At 41.3% G+C, this 23,566-nt stretch overlaps 1 protein-coding gene across 1 annotated transcript; it reads left to right on the top strand.

Annotated features, from left to right (window-relative positions):
* The first annotated feature begins 5,010 nt into the window (after positions 1–5,010).
* Positions 5,011–19,959, top strand: LOC114555527 (ectonucleoside triphosphate diphosphohydrolase 2). Its single transcript, XM_028577975.1, has 9 exons — positions 5,011–5,255; positions 10,875–10,992; positions 13,477–13,627; positions 13,777–13,936; positions 16,181–16,408; positions 17,230–17,502; positions 18,802–18,921; positions 19,145–19,279; positions 19,440–19,959. The coding sequence occupies exons 1-9, from the start codon at positions 5,139–5,141 to the stop codon at positions 19,644–19,646; spliced, it is 1,509 nt and encodes a 502-aa protein (XP_028433776.1). The 5' UTR covers positions 5,011–5,138; the 3' UTR covers positions 19,647–19,959.
* The last annotated feature ends 3,607 nt before the right edge of the window (positions 19,960–23,566 follow it).

Genomic DNA, 23,566 nt, shown 5'->3' with positions numbered 1-23,566 from the left:
TTTTATTAATGTGCTAATAATTATTTGCAAGACACGGTAACTTTGTGACTGGCCACTAATGTGTTTTGTTTGTTTGTTTGTCACTGTTTTCTACGGTTATTTTACCATTTTGTTTCTTTTGTTTCTTTGCCTCGGTCGATGCATTTCTGTGCTTGCTTTTACAAGTGGTCTGCTGAGCGATATCGTTGATGGTAGTTTTAACACAGGCTGCTCTCCTCTCTCTCTGTATATCCACAGCCTGAACCTGTACAAGGCTGGGTCCGTGTCGACACACTGCCTCCTTGTGGTGAGACTGCACCGGGTGACACTCTGTATGGATGTCTATGTAGCCTCGACACTGTATATTTTGTAGTGACTTGCATGATATTTTGTAGTAAATCTTGCATGAAATAAGTGTGTAGTGCATGTCCTTGTCGGTGCTGGGCCTTCTGCCTCCTCTTTCTGTCTCCCACAATCTCCCGGGGTGGTGTGTGCGTGCTGACCCGACCTTCCTATTTTGAAGAGAGTAAGACCAAATGTAGCTGCCACCTAATTTATTATTTTACTAATCTGCATCCTGCTATTTTAATTGGAATTTTTTAAACTTCTTTGTAATAAAACCAAACCTATTTTTGTACAATATTTGCCTCCTGTTAATTGTTCCTGTTCGGGTAGAATCAGAGTTGGTCACACGACACACTAATTAACATATTAAGGGTTTAAAAGGTTCCTCCTGACCCTCAACCGGAGGTGGCGTTGTCAGGTCTGAAGGGTTGCTGTGCACTACAGTAGAAAAGGGCATATGAATAGTGAAGTTATATCAATTTTGGAGGCAGCTGGGAATATATATCCCATCGGCCCCCGCGACATCCAAAAGTGGGATTTCTGACACTTCCTAGGGGGCGGCTGACTGATGCTGTTGACACGAGTCTCTGTGGTAATGGGGCATCGACTACTTGATACAGGTCATCAATGTGGCCAGTCAGAGTCACTGTAGCTTGACAAGCCAGACCCACATCAAGATGTTGGGTCTGGGAACTCACCATTGGCAGGGCACAATCCGAGGGGCGGGAACGGTTGTCTTTCAAATTCTCTCTGCATTCATAGCCAACCAGAGCAACGCAACGGCAAAACTCCGAACACATCGTCCTTTTTTAAGAATAACTTCAGTGCTTAAAGGCCTTTTTATAGTTGTGTGTCGAATCGACGGCGCAGGGTCCGGCGTAGACGCAGACCCCTCTGTGTCTACGCCGGACCCTACGCCGTAGCCTGACATGCACCTCTTGAAAAATGTAACTACACGTCACAGCGACGCACATAGCGTTGCATTTTCCCCCGACTCATTTCCTGGTTCTCCTTCTCCATAAACAACATGAAATCAAGGAGAGGGTTAACTTTTCCTTCTACAGATTTCCCACCGTGGTCAGAAAGCTCAGGGGAGACACTTTGTTTCTCTCACTATGACTCTAGAGTAGCTACTTGCTCCGAAGATAATCGCCAGCACTCTCTCACTTCTCCTTCTACCACACACTCCCCACACACACACACACACACTCACACATGCGGCTCGCTCGACGCACACACCAGTGCACAAGTATAAACATCAGGCCACTTTTTAAGGCTACGGCGAGAGCTCTGAGTGGAGCCTCCGCACAACTGTAAAACGGCCTTAACTCCAAGTCTTCCAGAGTCACGCCCAAAGCCGATTCCATTGTTTTCTAGTAGCAGGGAATTCATGCAGAACCGTCGCAACTCTGCCGTCCTTATGTTAAGCCCGCCCACCGACTCTATACATGATGTGATTGGCCTGACCAGAATTTGGTTTTTCCAGCTCGTAAGCCAACGGAGAGTTGCTGGACTGACCCTGCCTGCAAATTACATTTGCTGCTGCTAGGGTGCGTCTAGATTTCAGGCTATATAAACAGTATACTGTAAACAAATATCACATGCATGTACAAACATATATACAGTAGCATAAGGGTTCCAACACATGACCATGACTAATCTGCAGATTATTCTCTCAATCAATAATTTGGTCCACAAAATGTCAGAAGGCAACTTTTCAAACTCAAGATGACATTGTCAAACTGGATCTGGACTTTGTGAAGATACAATCAGAGAAAAATGTGTCTTGCGTTGCCAGACCTATCTCCCTGGCTACACCACACATACATTCTGCCATAGGAGAAAGAAACTCTCTGCATTGTTTGCGTTTCTTTAAACCAATCACAATCGTCTTGGGTGGCACTAAGTTCCAGACACAGCAACGGTGCCTCTGCAAAATGGTCTTGGGAAGGAACTTGTTTTGGTGGAACATTTGCACCCCGCAAAAGAAAACGCCACAAAAAATATTAAATGAAGTTAACCGTTCACAAAATACAGTGACGTGAGCTATTTAAATTAGCTGGATAAATGGTTAAATGTAATATCCTCTGTTGCACTGTGTACTTTGCCCACAGCAATCATCACCAATCAGTCCCAAAACGTCCCAGTCCATAAATATATTCTTTGTGAATCTTTACAATCATTCACTGAAAGAACCAAGCAGGCCCACCTTGTTGCACAATCCAAATATTCTTAAAAATGTGCCATTTTCAATGAGTAGCTTGCTACCTCTACGGTTGTTTCCCGTGGCGAAAGGATTTTGAGAATGGCAACACACAGCAAGCTGACGTCCGCTGTGAGCTACATGTCAGGCTAACAGTGCTGGTCCATTTTTGTGACACAACTGAAGCGTGGTGATAATAAAAAATAGTGAAAATAGTTCACCGAAACGGGTTTCTGAAAACATTTTAAGCGAGAAATAGGCCATGCAGTTGCTGAATCTGTCCTTATTTTAGATCGACAAACGTTAGTTTGAAAGATTTTTGTCCACTTCTACTGGATTGTCACGAAGAGAAGTACAAGTGTTGTTTTATGTAGTTATTAAAGAAAGCAGTCAAATTCTGAATATCATATTGTTGGAGTTCAACTTTCTACTTGGTATTAAGGCAGTCACAAGCTGTACATTGCTGGATATGAAGGAAGTTTCTGAAATAAACCCCAAAAGGTCCATTAATGTCACAGCTGTTATAACTACTATTATCTGATACAACAGTGGGTTATTAATCACTTATTAACACATACTGAAATAAAATGTGTGATGTAGCTACAGGAAAGTTAGCAAGCTAGCACAATACAGATAAACTAGCTGCTTCACATCACAGGGTCAAACGGTTAAATTCAGTACACACTGCAGACTGAAACAACTCAGGAATAGATTAATCTGCTGCAACAATAACTAAATATAAAGAGTACAAACTTACATCGTCTCTGACTTCTGAACAGGCGATCGCCGTAATGAAAAGAAACACGACGCGATCTCGGGGATTTCTTACGTAACTTATGTAATTATTATTACGTAGCCGTAACTACACACACTGTAACCTACACAGTCTCCGTAGCGTGAGGAATTCACAACAGTAACAAGTAACGATGCAGCACATTAAAAATCTATCGGAGTAAAAGTATTAAACTCATCGAAAATATATACTCAAGTAAAAGTGGAAGTAGGAGAAAAAAATAATACTCCAGTAGAGTACAGATACAGCCTTTTAGTACTTAAGTACGGTAGTGAAGAACTAAACAAAAAAATTGCAAATTTCTTCCACAACTTCATTGCAACAAACATACAAAGGACATTGCAACTTTTATCGCAATATTTTACAAAAGCTCCCGTGATATCAGGCATTTTGGGCCGCAACAATCTCAAAAGAAGGCCGCGAAATCCTGGAGGGACTGCTCTTGTTTTTCATGTGTTATGGTGCGCATTCACCAGTGTTTTTTTGTTGTTGTGGTGCACGTAGGCTACTCCTGATTTTGTCAGTCATCTCATCTCTTTTATGCTGTGTCTCTATGATCCTCTCCTGTCCTATTCATGGTAGCTTACTCGTGGACATTGTGCCGTCATCACGTGCTGTAGTTGTGGGGGGGGCCCACCTTGATAATCCTGCATAGGGGCCCGGTGTTGGCTTGTTACGCCACTGCTGGAAATTTACTTCCGTTGATCCAGACTAGGAGGACAAAGTGTTTTTTTCTCCAGAATGATTTAGCAGAACATCATTTAGTGAGGCATGCATGCTGCTCATTAATCATCTCAGTTTGGCTCTTGGGAATTTTTGGCTTTTGATAATGTTAACGTTTCTCCAAATTGTCTCTCTACTCAGCCATTAGCATTAACCCTATAGTGGTTGCCAGCTGTTTTATGAGCTGTTACAGCAACAATTTTTATGCTTTTATACTTCTGTGGTAATCATTTTGAGTTGACAGTTGTTTGCTGAAGTATTCTTTGTCCAGCAGCTGATGAGCAGTATGAGATGTAATTGTGGTTGGTGGCACAAATCACTCGGCCTGGAGAGAAACTGAACTAAACCCTGCCGACTGTGTCTTTAATTATTCTAGCTGCCAGAGGATGAGCTGCCATCTTTGGCCACAGCAGAAAGACAATGAGCTGTTATTATGAAATGTTGTTTCATTATTCTTATTGTAATAAGTTATAGTGGAAATCTTATTGATTTCGTAGACATACAGAAATACCTAATAATACTGGAAATGTGAGAAGGTGGTGACACCAACACAGGCATTAAATATGTGTCATTATGACATGTGACATTATAAATTATATAGAGGCATTAAATCAAATGTAAATGGGAAAATACCACGATGAAATAAAACAGACTTTTAAAAAAAGTACATTTTGAAATAAACATGTCAATACTAAAAGTGTAATAGCCTAAATATGAGGGTTTTTTTTAGACATTATTGTTTCATTTATATATTTTGCACAATGTATTCGTGTGATTATTCACTTAATAGATACGTGTTAATGTATTTACTATTGAACACTTTGGGGCTCCAAACTATACAGTCAGAGAAATAACTTAAATCTAAAATGTACCCATCAAAGTGCGTGTGTGCATGCGCGACGGTTCGTGCAGGAGTGAGAGGAAGCGGGGGGAACTTACCAAATGACACGTCAAAAAAGGTCAGACCAAACCCACAGCCGTCAACTATTAAATGCACGCCTTGTATGTCTGTCGGTTTCAGTACTGAGCATTAAGTGCTCCCGCGCTTTTACGCAGAGCTGCCAGGAGCCTCCGAGCGCACGCACAGTCTCCAGTATGGCTCTCCGCTACTCCCAAACACTCCCTGCGGTTGTGCTGCTGATACTGGCGATAGTCGGGATTCTGCTGGTGGTCCATCCTGCTAAAAACATGGAGACACCACCTGAATACATGGTAATGAAAAGAATTAACGTAGGCTATGCATCATCTTATAATTGGCAGGTTACATGTATAGTTTTTTTTCAAAAGATGCAGATTGTTATGATACTACTGTATTATCATTATATTAATTACGTTTGTTTTTAGTCATACTGTTTCCTCCCGTTTTAACTAATGTTGCTCTGTACAGGACCTTGTTACCATGGTTTTGAAAGTTATAATTAAGTTTACGTACTTACTTACTTACGAAAATTAAATTTTTTGCATTGCCTTGTAATTTTCCTTTGGCTGAATGTGGGGCAGTCTGACTTTCTTATGAGAACAGGGGAGGATCTTTTGTTCTCATCCTAGATTTATATTCTATTACAGTCTTTCTTTGCAATATACTGCACATCTCTTACTTGCACCATTGTTCATAATGCTTTGCCATATCCAGAGGACGCCTTGTGCATCAGGGATTTAGAATGTGGGCTATAGGTTGTGCACCTTAGAAGTTTCATTATTAAGATAATAAAGTTGAAATTGTTAAATTGGGGTTAAATGAAATACACACTGTTAACATGTTGTGGGGAGGGTGTTGCACATTCTTTAGTCAAGAGAAGGGCTCAAAGAAAACATAACCCCAGGGAGGGACTTGTGAAACATATATGCAAAATAATAAGGTTTAGCCTTCGTCACCACCCCAATCCTTTTTGGTGTAGTATGTTAAAATCATAGACTGTAAAAAATAATTGACTAAGCTTCTAGGTCTGAAAAGTGAAGCCAATGCCAAAGTGGCAGTCCCTACTTTCAAGTCTTCTTCAAAACAGCATGTTTGTTCATTTAGTAAATTATTGTCCCATTTTCTTTTTAAAATAGATGATAAAGCAGGGGATGCTTTAGGGGCACGTTGTTGTTTTGTTTTTGTTTTTTACAGTTACAGTTAAAACACTGACTATTTAAATGGCTTCCTAACTCTGGGTTACATAAAATGGCACCACCCACAACTAGGCTACATTAAAACATAGTGAATTTACAAGTAGCTTGTTAGATTAGAACACAAGTTCAAATATGTGTTTCACTTGTTACTGTTGCTGAAAAACCTCTCAGCTGTTGTGTCATCATCAGACAATGGCCAGTTTTGAACGTCATGTGTCCTGATTTTAACTTGCTCAGCGGTCTGTGTGTTTGCTGAATGCTCAAAATGAAACACGCAGTTCTTACCACTTTGCGTGATAGATGCTAAGCTCAACGGATTCAAAGGTGTGTTTTAGAGAGGAAGCGATGCAGAGCACCAGCGAGCAGACAAGACAAGAAAGAAACAGACAAAGAGTGCAAGATAAAAGAAGCTGTTTGTGTTTTATTTGAGATTTTTTTCTGAGAACACTATTCATGTGCTCATCCTTTTGTTAATGTTGCTGACACTTTGAAATACATTTGAAAAGAAATTGGTCTCATTCTGCCTTATGCTGCATTTGCCTACAGAAGAGTGTGATGCTTTGAAGTTGTCATTGCAAAAGGCCACACAAAGACAGACAGTCAACACTGCAGAATGAGTTAAGACACCACAATACATAACAACATAACCCAGGGCTTTATAGCAAATCAGTTAATCTGTACGTTTAGTCTCATGAAAGTATGTGTTTGCAAAAGCAATGAGTTCACCCACAAAAGGTGATAATCTAAAAGAATATGTACAGTACAAGTTGCAAAATTGTCAATTGGAGGTCTAGCCACATCCTGTCTTTTGCCCAGAAAGTGCCAACTAAAGAGAACAAGCCTACGCAAGTTGTACAACACAGAGTAGTTACAACTACTGATACAAATACATCAAATAAAAAAAATGTAACACAAAATGTAACACCAATTTGGTTTTTACAGGTGTAGTCAGTGAACCTATGTTATCAGAGGGGTTGTGAAATATGTCCAGTCTTGTATAAAGTACTCGAAAGCAATACTTGAGTAAAAGTATGAGGATCTTACCAAAAAATGACTTTGGTAAAAGTCAAAGTCACCTTTTAGAATATGACTTGAGTAAAAGTATCTGATATTTACTGTACTTAACCCTCTGTGGACAAAAGACGCACCGGCGAGTCCAAGCGATGTGTGACAACAGTCCTACTCAAAAAGCAATATTAAATTCTTTTATTTCAGACATTTATTTACTATTTTATTCATATATTATACTACTTTTGTGAACCTTATACTTTTGTAAACTCATTTCAAGCACCAAAACAATTGAGGGTAGGTAAGTTTTCACAGGAGACTTGAGCTATTTCCACTTTAGAGCCAAATTATCTATTTATACATTGATGTGGAACAATTTGGGGCATTACTATACGGAAAGCTGAGTTTGTTCTGAACATTTTGATATGAAACACATGGGGATCAGGTTATATGCAAAAAACCTTAAAGGAGAATTCAAGAAGATACCTAAAAATGCCCATAGCCCTCAGAGGGTTAAGCATTTTGCTGATATTAAATGTAGGTAATTATTAAATTATTAAAAGTAAAAGTTAATAAAAAAAAACTTTGATTATGAACTTTATTGTGGCTTCCTCATAGTAAAGCATAATATTCAGGGTTTCCACACATCCTAAAACATCAAATTCAAAGTCTGACATTAACATAAAGAAAAACAGAATTTTCATTTTCTTTGTGAGGAAGAATCTTTCACTCCAACACACAAAAACATTTCTTGCAAATACGGAAACAGGTGTGTAACGTTATCTTCATCACCACCCCGTTCACCACTGTCATTGGGGTGATCATCGTCTGTTATCATGGGGTCTATATCCACAACATTCCACTTCCGGGATTGCTCCATTGCTGCCGGAAATTCCGCCGGATGTCACTCTTTTCAGCCGGATGTCCGTTACCTTCCGCTTTCTTGAGAGGGGTCTGGCTGCAGACCTCTAGTGTCAGGCTGCTTCCGTTGCAGGCTCCACTCTCAGGCTGCCTCCAGTGTCAGGACCGGAAATAACAAACTTTTTGTGCGTCTCTTAAAGGACTGAACACCTGGAATCCAAGGGTTACGTTTGCAAATTGCCGAATAAATTGCCGAATGATAATACCGAATGTGGATGGTTTGTAATAAATAAGTTACGCTAACGGTGGTTAACGTTTGACTGACAATCAGGTTATCTGACGATCTCTTATGTGCAATAAACTTTGTACTGTATAGACACTTTTGTTGTTGATTTATTCTTAATTAATTTAAAATTAATCAACACTAACACAAAAAACATTAATTTATACGTTGCATTATAAGTCTACCAGCATTATTATCGCATTAGCCTACATCAAGTGTCAAAATAAACGCCATTCATTGCCTATAGTTTAGCGACATTAGTCCATGTAAAAACGTTGAGCTTAATGGAATATGCATTTCCTAATGGAAAATGTATTTATTGACACAAGTTAATGTCTGCTCAGAGGGTTATACATACTCAAGTAATCTCAGCTATTATGCCCCAAGCCACAGTGTAAACCTGAGACACCGGTTTGTACGTTTTCAACAGATGGTTTATTTACAAATAATGAAAATAAAATGACAAATTGGCACTGCAATCTTCTTTAGAGAAATTCAAAATATCAAAAACAACACCTGCAGAAACGGTGTAGAATTAGAAACATGGTGATATCACAATACATAAAAACTAGAGGTAATCTTTTAACTTACAGCTGGTTTTGGACACTAACTGGCACACAGGAAACAAATCCCCAAAAAACAATGTCCAGCCAGCAAAGCAGTCCAGCCAGCTTTGCTTTTTGGACTGCAGATATTCGTAATGACGTAACAGCTGTTATATATGTTAACGTTTATTTTCAAGTTTTATTTTGAGTGTCTTTTAAAGTTTACATGCTGTCTCAGCTAGTGGTTAGCCGAATTAGCTGTTAGCTAAAATAACGTTAGCTTCCCGGTGGAGGCTAACGGCAGACCGCTATAATCACCTAGCCGTCCGCCAAATTAGCTATTAGCTAAACTAACGTTAGCTGGAGGCTAGCGTGGGAACAGATTGAGCCAGACTCCTTTAAGACACGCACAAAAAGTTTGTTATTTCTGGTCCTGACACTGTAGGCAGCCTGAGAGTGGAGCCTGCAACGGAAGCAGCCTGACACTGGAGGTCTGCAGCCAGACCCTCTTGGCTTTCTTTGCATTTCTTTACTATGGTTAACTGCTCCTCAGATCTCTGCATGGTAAATTGAGACAGCTAGCTAGACTATCTGTCCAATCTGAGTTTTCTGTTGCACGACTAAAACAACCTTTGAACGTACACATGTTCCACCAAAACAAGTTCCTTCACGAGGCTATTTTGCAGAGGCACCGGGGCTCCGTCCGGCACTTAGCACCGCCCAAGACGATTGTGCACGTTTTTCTCCTATCTCGGAATGATGTGTGGACTAACCAGACCCTCCTCCGCAGCGCTGTAGAGGAAGGTCTGGCAATGCAAGACATATGTTGGCGGCTGAGCCTGCAGCAGGTGCTTCCATGATGCTATCAGTTATGCTTCCTCCTCTTCTTTTTTAGTTTTGGCCTTTGGTGTTGACGATAGGCAACAAACGTCACCAACTGAAATGGAGCGTGCACTAACAATCTAGGAGAAATGATTCGCCAAACCTGATTTTTTGCAGTCTAACCAATTTCGGTAATACTTTACTTGAAGGTGACATGACACTGTCATGAACACATGACACTAGAACCCTATCCCTAACTCTAACCCTAACCATAACTTCTCATGACAAAAACCGAATGACATTTACTAAAAGAAGCATTATGTCATAAAGGTTTATGACTTGTTTATAATGTTTATGACACGTTCACGACAATTTCATGTCACTCTTATGTAGATACCTTCAAGTAAAGTGTAACCCAAATTTCTTTTGATTCTTTTGTAGTAAAAAGTAAGAAAAAATTCTTAGGGGCAATGTAGTAAAGGTACGTAGCCCCCCTGGTCCCACTTTGTCAAAAAAAATTAATTATAACTATCTCGTGGCCACGAGATACGTATCTTGAGGCCTCAAGATACGTATTTCGTGGCCATTAAATACTTCTTCTTCATATTTTATAGCCAATATTTATACTTTTTACATGTATATATGTCACAAAGTGGAGCCAGGCAGCCAGAGTTTTCTTATGTTGTATATAGTGTGGTGTTTCGGGTGTTTTATTTTGTATTATGAATGGCTGAGACACAAGGAGGAAAGAGGAGCGGATAGAGAGCGAAAAAGAAATGTTGGGGACAGAGCACAGATAGACGGGCAGGACAGCGGAGCCGGAGGACAGCTGTGGATGTGGCAAAAATAGAAAATTGGATTTCAACCAGTCTATAGAAAAAGGGTCTACAGTCTTTACCCTTTTCTGTTTGAGGGAGAGGGGAAGAGGGCCAGTATGTCAAATTAGGCCATCAGCAAAGCAATATATTAGATTAACTTGATAGTCCATGTTCTGAGCTACATTAATGATAGTTAAAATGAGGTACTGGAGGCATGCTGTATGTTCCGTTACCATATTATTTCTGACATTTAATGATCTGTGGTCATAGGGGTGGTGATGGTGCAGTGGATATGACACATGCCTTTGGTATATATAGTAATTGTAAGTCGCTTTGGATAAAAGCGTCTGCTAAATGACATGTAATCTGTCTGTTTCAGTATGGAATTGTTCTAGATGCAGGCTCATCCCACACCTCCATGTACATCTACAAATGGCCGGCTGACAAGCAAAATGACACTGGTATTGTTACCCAGCACAGCGAGTGTAATGCTGCAGGTAAGCTGCTCCCAGTGGGTGAGAAGGCTGGCATAATAAAGGCTGCATCACTGCTTTAAAATAAGGTTTGCCTAGTTGAGGCTTTAAAGACTGATACTGACAAGATTCAGGAAGTCCAGTCAGTATTTGATTTGTCCAGCTAGTTGTGGTTAGCTTGCAGTCTGGAAGGAAGTACTGCTTGAGAGGTCTTGTTCAGGGCAAAGAAGTATTTTTAAAAAAAAGTAACCAGTATTCAGCATTTTCTTAGAACTATGTTCTTAAAGTGGAAACACCAACATGGGACAAACACACTCTCCCCTGAACACACAGATTAATCATTAACCCTTTATAATAACAGTACAAAATCATGTAAGTAATTTTTAAACTGGTCTATGGGAAATGGGCCCAATTAAAACCCAATACCAGGAAAGTTAAAGGGTAACTACCATTTCTTTTCCTATTTTCCTATGGTTTTGTGTCTAAGTAACTGATGTGAACAACAATCTTTGACATTGGTCCAATAATAAGCAAGATCGCTGCCGTCGGCAGCTGCAGAACAAGCTACAATGTAAGTTAATAGGGCAATTGTCCAGCTTGTCTTTACCTTCACAAAAGCGCTGTTTTGCCACTGACAGGCTCAGATTAATATGTGTCTGACAATATTAGAAAACATAGGATAATAGGGTCCAGGTTGAAAGAAACGGTAGTTACCCTTTAACAGAAACTTAAATGACTATTTCGAATTTGGATTGAAATTAATTAGTAATACTTGTAGATACTTAGTATTATGTATATAAGATCCTAAATGGCATAATTAGAAGGCTATTGTGGATTTGGGTTTCCAGTGGTTTTAACTAATGCATGACTTATGGTGATTTAATGCATGAATTACTGCAGGATGGATTTATCAGGAATTCCTGTTGCTCACCATTAGCAAATAAAGTTACTACTTACTACTTTCTGGGCCTAGTTTACATTAACAGATCATCAATTGAGGAATGGTAATTCACAGTTATTTAATACATTAATTGATGTGATCAAGTTAACAATACCTATTCTCACGGAAATATAAAGCTTTTTTTTTAATCATCAAACTGGTTGTCCAATGCAAACATTTACATGTTGCTGCACCAAACCAGAATCATCTAACAGGTGCCAAATGACAAATTAGAGAAGAATAGACTAGAATTGAGAAAAAATAGCTTTATATTTCTATGAGAATAGTTACTGTTCTCCTTTCAGGAAGGTGGAGCAAATGCATCGGTCTGAAATAAACTTTCATGTATGTGGTATCCAGCTAATATGGCTGTATGAAGTCAATGTGAATTAACATTCCTTAATTGGTGATCTAAACATAAAGTCATAGTGACTTGATCCTTCATTGATGCATCCTGCTGTAGTTCATGCATTTAATCATCATGAGTCATGCATTAGCTAAACATTACCTAAGTGTATGATTTGTACCCTTATTTTAAATCAAGGGTCTTCAAAGTTTTTTAGACCAGGGACCCCTTAGCTGAAAGAGAGACCGAAGAGAGACCCCCTACTGCATATATTGTATACAATTGAGTAGATATTAAAGTAGATATTAAACTAAACTAAATATTAAAATAAATGGTTATTATTCATTCGTCATGTTTTAACATGTAATATACATTTGGAAGGCACAGTGAATCCTTAAGCTTAAATGTTTGGCTATCATAGTGGCTACCTTACCTATATAGTAAGCTTATCCTAAATAGGCCAATTTATCTTTGCTATTAATATGTTGGATTCATATTAATGTATATTTTCAGACATATTTAAATTTTTAAACAAAGAAACTTTCAAAAAACTTTTTTTTAACATAGTTTGGCGCCCCCCCTCCCTGAAGTAACTCTGAGGACCCCCTATGGGTCATGGACCCTCTGTTGAAGATCTCTGTGTTAATGTTAGGTCAGTCTAACCCTAAATACAGTTACGGTTGATATAACCAAAACAAATATTTTTTGTGGTATCTAGCCAGGCAGTTCACTTTGGATTAATTAGCCCAGGTTTTGAGATACATCCATCTCGGAAACTTAAAATTCATCATAATACAGTACAGGTCAACTTGTGATGCTTACAGCAATAAAAAATGACAATTAAAAATTAAATTTCCAAAAATTCCATTCACCTCCATTAAAAATCTTAAGAGATCTACAAAGATATATTTTCAAAACTAAGTAAGGGAGAAAATATGTTTATTTGTAATTTGCCTGAACCAATGCTCCAGACTGCCCTGGTGGTAAAGACATTCTCACTTTCAGTTCCACAATGCCATCCTAAACTTATCAGAATATTACAGACGCAATGTCAATACGCTATGTGTTGTGCAAGACATTTGTTCCTAAGTGCTCTACAGCTTTACCAGATGCCAGTTGTTCCTTGTTTGTATTCAGAGTTTCCTTAGAAACCCTTAACTTCACTTTTGAGAAGGTCAGGCTTAGTGCTTTGTAAGCAGAACTACTTTCTCTTCCTGACAAGGTGGAGGGATATCCAGCTATGCGGGTGTTCGTGGTGGGGCTGCAGAAAGTCTGACAGCCTGTATGGAACAAGCTGTGAAGGATATCCCCAAATCCAGGCACCACCAAACTCCACTCCAGCTGGGAGCTACTGCAGGCATGAGACTCTTGAAGTCAGTAGAAATTCCTATTAATTATTAGGATATTGTAGCATTATTTCTATCACACTTCTTATCAATTATGCATGAATGCACTTAAATTGATCTCGGAAGGAAATAAATATTGTGTCATTCCCTATTTAACTCTCACCACTTTTTAATAGCATAGTCAATGCCACAGAGACCCGGCGGATACTGAAAGAAGTGGAAAACAAACTGCGGTCTTACCCTTTCAAATTCAAAGAGGCAACCATCCTGAGTGGACAAGAGGAGGGGGCATACGGCTGGGTCACAGTCAACTACTTACTTGAAAACTTTGTCAAGGTGAGCTCTCTGACTTTTCTGTTCAACATAAAGAAAGTCACAGAGGAAAGAATCCACACTGAAACCAACACTGTTAAATTAAAACCCCTTTGTGGAGGAATTGAAAGTGCCTGACTTGTGCAAGACATGCGTTGTAACGACAGAAGAAGTAGCCAAGGAACAGCGGCCAGGATGTGCTGATCTGGGAGGCAAAGGTGATACAAATGTCTGCATGCACGTTGCAATGCTGTGAAACAGGACATTGGTGTACGTCGACACGTATCAACCCATGATGCTTTTCAAGATGTTGTCGCCATGTGGTTTTATATAGAAAACAATGTGCAGGTGTTTTGATGAGCATCAAATGTTGCTGGTTTGAGTTGCTCTTAAAGGAACACGCTGACTTATTGGGAATTTAGCTTATTCACCGTAACCTCCAGAGTAAGACAAGTCGATACATACCCTTCTCATCTCCGTGCGTGCTGTAATGCTGTCTGACGGTTCCAGCATTAGCTTAGCCCAGCACAGATCCTGCAAGTAACTGGTTCCAACTAGCCTACTGCTCTGAATTGTGACAAAAGTGACAAAATAAGGCCAACATGTTCCTATTTACATGTTGTGATTTGTATAGTCACAGCGTGTACAAAAACAACGTAACATGAGACACAGCCATCTTCTAACAGTAAACAGCTGAGACGGCTGTGTCTCACGTTACGTTGTTTTTTGTACACGCTGTGACTCTATAAATCACAACATGTAAATAGGAACATGTTGGCGTTATTTTGTCACTTAATCGGAGCAGTAGGATTGCTGGAACCATTCACCTGCATGTTCTGTGCTGGCCTGATGCCGCTGGAGCCGTCAGCCAGCCTTACAGCACGCACGGAGATGAGAAGGGTATGTATCGACTTGTCTAACTCTGGGGGTTACGGTGAATAAGCTAAATTCCCAATAAGTCGGTGTGTTCCTTGTGTGGTGTGGTGGTTTGCTCAAATACAGGGGCGTATTATAGAATTCTGGGCCCTGTAGAAAGGCATTCTCTATCGGCCCCTCCCCGCATCCACAGCTATTCATTCTAGCATCTTTTTGGACCCTCCTCACATGAGGGTGTGAGTTGTCCCCCCCAAGACCAACACCCCTGCTCTGGATTTCTAAGGAAGTCGGTCTTATTGTTAAAGAGTTAAATGCTTTTTTTTAAACATAAAAACATCCGCGAAATTGCGTTCGCTAAACCCACCAGACTCCATGTAAATAAACAGTAATTTTAGCATTGTAAATTACACTTCATTGAAAGTCGACAGAAACAAAATAAAACTATGAAAAGGCGTTTTGGGTCGTCTTCCCACTTTTCCAACAATCACAACTCCAGTTTTGGTTAAAATAAACACATAGTTTACCAATTTACATGGTAAAATATGTTGTCTCTATACACTCTAAAAGTATTGTTTGGAAGACTGGTGGGTTTAGCGCTAGCGACATCAGAGCTGTTTCTGGTTCAACAGAAAGGTCTCAAAGAGGTTTTAAAAAGGTCTATCTCTGTAGGGATCCTTTCCATAATACTTATAATAATAATCAGAGCCTTTTAGTGGCAAAAACAGCACCAAACTGACGCTTAACATTTGCCCCATAGGGTTACAATGCAGCCCGGTCTGTGGCTGCAGGTTACAGCGTTCACGCTTAATACTGGACCAATTTCAAAGATTGTTGGTCCAGGTTGAAAAAAAAATGGTAGGTACCCTTTAAGACCACAAGCACGTGGAAGTTTGATAGGGTGCATTATCACCCAAAGTGGACTGTTGTTTTGCACTTGCCCACCTGGTACAGTTCCTTAGGTTAGCGTGTTAGCATGTTGACATGCAAATTAGCACTAAACACAAAGTAGCCTACAGCTGAGGCTGATGGGAATGGGAAATTTTACACAATGGTGGAGCTAATTAAAAAAAGTCAAAGGATCACCAACGTCATTAGGATTCATCCTCAGGGAACCATGGCTATTTATATAAAATTCCATGTCAATGCATTGAGATGTGTCACTCTGAACCGCAGTGATGGAGTGACTGACAGACTGTGACCAACGGATATTGCTATGAATTCATGTTGGTTGCATGGCGAAAAACACAATTCCACACAGAGGGGTTTTGAAAGTGTCAGTGTTTTTGAGTGGAAGTTCCCCACAGAGTAAACTCTGCTCAGAATTGGAATATTTCTATTGTCCTACATCAATTCAAATTGTTATGTCTTAACGTGTCCTTTCTTGCCATTCAGTATAATTTTGTCGGGCGTTGGCTGAATCCCGGCAGAGCGACAATTGGAGCTTTGGATTTAGGCGGAGCTTCCACACAGATCGCTTTTGAGACCTCGGAAAAGGTGGAGGACAAGGATAATGCGATGGAGCTAAAGCTTTATGGACAAACCTACAGAATATACACCCAGAGCTTCCTATGCTACGGCCAAGACCAGTTCCTGCGGAAACTGCTGGCTCATCTTATCATGGTACTGTTAAAAAAAGTTATAAGCCTAATAGTTACATATGGCTGAAATATCAAGACTTTCATGATTTCTGCTTTAAGGATTCTCTTTTCTCTCTGCCATCTGAGTCTTTCTGCAGTACACTTGTCAACAAGGATGTTTAATCAGAGTGCTCTGGTTAAAGGGTGAACTCAGCATTGACTACACCAACCTGCTGCACCAAACATGCTCAGAGGAATAGTTTAGTTATATAGTTAGACATTTTGGAAAATAGGTTTAATCATTTTCTTGCAGAAAGTTAGATGAGAGGATCAATACAACTCTAATGTCTGCAGCCATTTAGCTTACCTTAGCTTATCATAAAGACTGGCAATGGAGTACAGCTAGCCTGGCAGCTGGCACTGTCCGAAGAACAAAATCCACCTATCAACACCTGTACATTTCTGGCAGGTTCAAACTTCTCATCAAACTCTCGGCAAAATGCAAATTAAAGTATTTCCCAAAAAATTTCAGAACATGATATTATATAAGTTGTGAAGTCATCTTCTTGAGTGCACCTTCTTTTTTGGATTTGGCTTGGTTGTCATTCTAAAGGTAACCCTGTTTATTAATAATTCTAAAAGTGGTGTAGATAAAGCTGGCAATGTAAATATGTGCTTTTTACTGAAATGCATACAAGTGTGATTGCACATACTGTATCTACTACCAGCCATTCTAAAGTTATGGCAATTTGTGAATGTTTCCCTATTCTACCATGTTCACCTGGAATTATACTAGTCATATGCTGCACTTTCCTTTCATATTTATCAGAATGTTTCCATTTTATCTTTTTTTGCCTCTTTCAGACTGAAGGTGTGAAGCCTCAAGTGTCCAATCCCTGCTATCCACAACAGTTCAATACATCTATCAAGCTAGGGAAGGATGTCTTTGATTCTCCGTGTACTAAAAGCTACAGACCTGCCAAGTTTAACCCCCAGATGTCTGTATCAGTAGTGGGCACGGGAGATTACCAGAAATGCTTGGACAACGTAAAAGAGATTTTCTCCTTCGACAACTGCTCTTATTCCAAGTGCTCCTTTGATGGAGTCTTCCAGCCCAACGTGAAAGGAAGCTTCATGGTGAGTGAGCCTTTTAGACAGATCTATAGCTGAAGCGGCAAAAGGTCCAATTCATTCTCAATCAAAAAATGTTGAAGCTCAAGATTATGTCCAAAGTAGTCTATATCCACAACGTTCCACTTCCGGGATTGCTCCTTTGCCAACGGAAATTCCACCGGATTTCACTCATTTAGGCTGGATATCCGTTGCCTTGGGCTTTCTTTGTGTTGGCATTTTAAACTCTGTGGATTTATGAGGACTTTGGTTAACTGCTCCTCAGATCTCTGCAGGGTAAATCCAGACAGCTAGCTAGACTATCTGTTGAATCAGGGTTTTCAGTTGCACGACTAAAACAATCTTTGAATGTACACGTTAAACCAAAACAACTTCCTTCCTGAGGCTATTTCGCAGAGGCGACGCTACTCCATACGGCGCTTAGCGCTGCCCAAGACGATTGTAACTGGTTTACAGAAATGCCCATAAACCAGAGCATGTTTTTCTCCCATCCCGGAATACTCCGTGGACTCGCCAGACCCTCCACGCTGTGGAGGAAGGTCTGGCAATGCGAGACTATGTCCGAAGGAACTTTAAAAAAGTTCCACCCCATGTTACTCTCCTACCCGATTCTCTTTTTTTAACATTCAGTGGTGTAATGGGGGGTACGCTGTGGCTTCCATCCATCCATACCCCTACACGAAACTTGTGGGTCATTTAATGATAGCAATAATAGGGGAGTGTTCAACATTATCTTTAAAGACAGTGCTTTCCCCAGCTGTACAATATACAAAAGATAGAAAAGCACAACGCTCTCGCCAGGGGGGGGCTCAAAATGTTTCTAAACTTAAAATGAATTTTCACCTTGTTTGTGTTTGTATTGTTTTAGTACTTACACAATTATTTGAAGTATATATTATATACAATACACAGCATGGTTTTAATGATATTTTTATGGGGGGGGCAACCCTCAGATGGGGTGGGTCCTGATCCCCCCGTCTCCCCTGCGATTTCCGCCTATGTCTCTACTGTAGCACTCTTTCAGCTGATTATTTGGGAGGGTTGCAAGTCCAATTTTTAAAGACATCTAGCAATTGTTCCTTTTGAATTTGAATGCACTTATTGTAAGTCACTTAATACAAAAGTGTCTGTGAAATGAATGTAAAATAATTGGGGAAAAAAGGGAATGAAATGCAGAAATCTGTCTAAGGGTCTAAACCTTCTAAAACATACTGTTTTCCAGTGTCTTTGTTTGAAAACTAATCTTTACCATCTCAGGAAGATTGTGTAACTCTGGATTAACCCAGTGTCCCATCTTCCCTACAGGCATTCTCTGCCTTCTTCTTCGCTCACAGCTACATCACCAACCTCACCCGCATGCCTCTCACGTCCCCAAGTCGACTGGAGACGGCAATCCGACTCATCTGCAACATGACCATCTCTGAGGTACTCTTGAGAACACAGCTCTCTGAGCCCAGCCCCTAATAAATGAGGATTCTCAAACATGTTCTTAGGCCAGTAGACTCTCATTTCAACCCAACGACCCCTGTGTTATCTGCTATACCATTGAATATTCTAGAAATGTCTACAGTGATTGTAGATAAGATCAAATTGATAGAGATTTGAATAACCTAATACAAATCTTAACCGACTGTATTTCCACCCATAGATGACTAAAAGGACAAATCAGAAAGAGAAACACATGAAGAATGTCTGCGCCGTCTCCAATTTCATCCAGGTCCTCTTACTGCAGGGCTACAAATTCAACGAGCAGTCCCTTCCGTCCATCTCTTTTCAGAAAAAGGTCAGAAGTAAAGGAAATAAATGAAACCTTTTTGTTAACCATTTGCAGGGATTTCAGTCTGTGTTCAAACTATTGATTCAGGTTAACACTGAAATTGAAAGGCTTGTTCACGGTGTGCTTTCAGTGTGGTTTCAGTGGGTCCTCTCGTGTGTTTTTGCAGGCGGGAGGAGCATCTGTAGGCTGGGCTTTGGGGTACATGCTGCATCGGAGCAATTTGGTACCAGCAGAGGGACTGGGACTGATGAAGGCTCTCCCCCTAGGGCCCTGGGCTGGTATTCTCTTCCTCTTCGTCGCCATCCTCGTCATTGCACTGGGATACCTACTCATGCTCTACAGACACACAAGAAATAAAGAAGCCATGATATAAGAGCAAGGGTGACATACCTCCCAGCCCAATTCATATTCATCTTAGTGTGTAACTCTTTTAGAGAAAAATGCTTCTTCTTTCTTTTTTTTTACTTTTCTTTTTTGCACTATTGTTTGTTTTGGTTGTTGTGCTTTTTAATACTCAGGGAGTACCAACGTAATTTCACTGTAATACTGTTAGAGTAGTGCAATGACATTAAAGCTTCTTATGTCTTATGTTCTGTATGTAAGTGAAATCAACACTGCTTTTGCTTGTGGAGACTCATGTCAGTGTGTTTAAAATTAAACTACAGAATAAACCATGTTTTTTGTAAGTGTTTCTGATTCGTTACATATTACACCTTCTTACGATGACCATATTAAGGAAGTTTGCTTCCTCTGTTTCCTTGCCACAGGAACAGCCCACATGTGCTTCAGAAGAGGCCTGATGCAATGTTAACAAACACAACTGCCTACAAATTCTGAAAGAAAAAATATATATACAAAGTAACAAAACCAAAATCATGTACATTCTAATGAGTTCTGAACTGTGGTCATAGCAGTCTGTGTGGAGGCAGATGTTTTAGTTTATTTTAGTAATTAATTTTAATCAGCTGAATAGATTTGTCACAGTTATGTCTTGTACGGCTAGTGGCATAACTACAGTAGGACTTTATGTGCAGATAGATGTTTATTGGCTCTCACATTTAATATCTTAACTGTATTCACTGGGGCTGGCTAAGACAATAGGTTCTAGAGATGTTGACTTAACTGTGTCTATTTTCGTTTCTCAGTGGCAAAAGGACTTATTGGTAACGATTAAGAGCAATTATTACACAGTTCCTAAATGCTTAAAGTAATTTGAAGCCACCAAACAACAATTAAACATTTCTATGGAATCCTGTTTATGATCCTTATCATTTCTAAACACGTTTATAACTATCATTCACAAAACACAAATACTCTTATGAGTGACACATTTAAAGGTCAGGATTCAGACAAAACAATTACAAACAACAAAAAAACAGGGAGGCTCTCTGACGTAGGAGGAAGATAGAGGTCGACAAGTTTAAAAGGAGCAGTGGGAAGAAATCAGGGAGGAGAAGAAGAAAAAATAATCCATTTCTAAATCACAGTGACGATAACAAAAATGACAAAAAGTCCACTTGGCTGGAATGTAACTGGGAGCAAGGGCAGTTTTGGAGTTTTGTGGGTTGAAACCATAGACTGTTAAATATTTTTCACAGTCTATGGTTGAAACATAAAGTTACAAGTTGGATTAAAAACAAACTTGACAATGTCAAACTAGTTAATATCAAAAGAATTTTTAGTTATTGTTGGATGTGTATGTGTGTGTGTCAAAGATACAGCTGAAGAAGGCACTCAAAATTACTTTTAGAGTTTAGTTTAGTTAGGTGTCATGTTTCCCACTTAATAGAAGAGTTTCAGTAAAGGGTGTTGTAGATCCATCCATCCATCTTCGTCCGCTTATCCGGTATCGGGTCGCGGGGGGAGCAGCTCCAGCAGGGGACCCCAAACTTCCCTTTCCCGAGCAACATTAACCAGCTCCGACTGGGGGATCCCGAGGCGTTCCCAGGCCAGGTTGGAGATATAATCCCTCCACCTAGTCCTGGGTCTTCCCCGAGGCCTCCTCCCAGCTGGACATGCCTGGAACACCTCCCTAGGGAGGCGCCCAGGGGCATCCTTACCCGAACCACCTCAACTGGCTCCTTTCGACGCGAAGGAGCAGCGGCTCTACTCCGAGCTCCTCACGGATGACTGAGCTTCTCACCCTATCTCTAAGGGAGACGCCAGCCACCCTCCTGAGGAAACCCATTTCGGCCGCTTGTATCCTGGATCTCGTTCTTTCGGTCATGACCCAGCTTTCATGACCATAGGTGAGGGTAGGAACGAAAACTGACCGGTAGATTGAGAGCTTTGCCTTCTGGCTCAGCTCTCTTTTCATCACAACGGTGCAATAAATTGAATGTAATACCGCACCCGCTGCGTCGATTCTCCGACCAATCTCCCGCTCCATTGTCCCCTCACTCGTGAACAAAACCCCAAGGTATTTGAACTCCTTCACTTGGGGTAAGGACTCATTCCCTTCCTGGAGTAGGCACTCCATCGGTTTCCTACTGAGAACCATGGCCTCAGATTTAGAGGTGCTGATCCTCATCCCAACCGTTTCACACTCGGCTGCGAACCGATCCAGTGAGTGCTGAAGGTCGCAGGCCGATGATGCCATCAGGACCACATCATCTGCAAAGAGCAGCGATGAGATCCCCAGCCCACCGAACCGCAACCCCTCCCCACCCCGACTACGCCTTGATATCCTGTCCATAAATGTTACAAACAGGATTGGTGACAAAGCGCAGCCCTGGCGGAGGCCAACCCTCACCTGAAATGAGTCCGACTTACTGCCGAGAACCCGGACACAGCTCTCACTTTGGTCGTACAGAGATTGGATGGTCCTGAGAAGAGACCCCCTCACCCTATACTTCCACAGTATCTCCCGGGGGACCCGGTCATACGCCTTTTCCAGATCCACAGAACACATGTAGACCGGTTGGGCATACTCCCAAGCTCCCTCCAGGATCCTTTCGAGAGTGAAGAGCTGGTCCATTGTTCCACGACCAGGACGGAATCCACATTGTTCCTCTTCAACAAGAGGTTCCACCATCGGCCGAACCCTCCTTTCCAGCACCTTGGAGTAAACTTTACCAGGGAGGCTGAGAAGTGTGATACCCCTGTAATTGGCACACACCCTCTGGTCCCCCCCGGTCTGCCACTCCTTTGGCACTGTCCCAGACTTCCACGCAATGTTGAAGAGGCGTGTCAACCAGGACAGCCCCTCCACACCCAGAGCCTTGAGCATTTCTGGACGGATCTCATCAATCCCAGGGGCTTTGCCACTGTGGAGTTGTTTGACTACATCAGTGACTTCCGCCTGGGAAATTGACAATGATCCCCCATCATCCTCCAGCTCTGCCTCTAACATAGAGGGTGTATTAGTCGGATTCAGGAGTTCCTCAAAGTGCTCCTTCCACCGCCCTATTACCTCCTCAGTTGAGGTCAACAGTGTCCCATCCTTACTGTACACAGCTTGGATGGTTCCCCGCTTCCCCCTCCTGAGGTGGCGAACATTTTTCCAGAAGCACCTTGGTTGCCGACCGAAAGTCCTTCTCCATGTCTTCTCCAAACTTCTCCCACACCCGCTGCTTTGCCTCTTTCACGGCAGAGGCTGCAGCCCTTCGGGCCCTTCGGTACCCTGCAACCACCTCCGGAGTCCTCTGGGATAACATATCCCAGAAAGACTCCTTCTTCAGTCGGACGGCTTCCCTGACCACCGGTGTCCACCACGGTGTTCGTGGGTTACCGCCCCTAAGACTACAGCTCCTCCCCGCAGCTTCAGCAATGGAAACTTTGAACATTGTCCACTCGGGTTCAATGCCCCCAGCCTCCACAGGGATGCACGAAAAGCTCCGCCGGAGGTGTGAGTTGAAAGTCTGTCGGACAGGGGCCTCCTCCAGATGTTCCCAATTTACCCGCACTACCCGTTTGGGCTTACCCGGTCTGTCCAGAGTCTTCCCCCCCCCCCTGACCCAACTCACCACCAGATGGTGATCAGTTGACAGCTACGCCCCTCTCTTCATCCGAGTGTCCAAAACATACGGCCTCAGATCAGACGAAACGATTATAAAATCGATCATTGACCTTTGGCCTAGGGTGCTCTGGTACCAAGTACACTTATGAGCATCCCTATGTTCGAACATGGTGTTTGTTATAGACAATCCATGACTAGCACAGAAGTCCAACAACAAACAACCACTCTGGTTTAGATCAGGGAGGCCGTTCCTCCTAATCACGCCTCTCCATGTGTCTCCATCACTGCCAACATGCGCGTTGAAGTCCCCCAGCAGAACAATGGAGTCCCCCACT

Source organism: Perca flavescens, chromosome 5 (assembly GCF_004354835.1).
Source record: "Perca flavescens isolate YP-PL-M2 chromosome 5, PFLA_1.0, whole genome shotgun sequence".
Taxonomy (NCBI): domain Eukaryota; kingdom Metazoa; phylum Chordata; class Actinopteri; order Perciformes; family Percidae; genus Perca; species Perca flavescens.
Note: the sequence above shows the minus strand (reverse complement) of the source record. Positions and strands in the feature narration are given on the sequence as shown.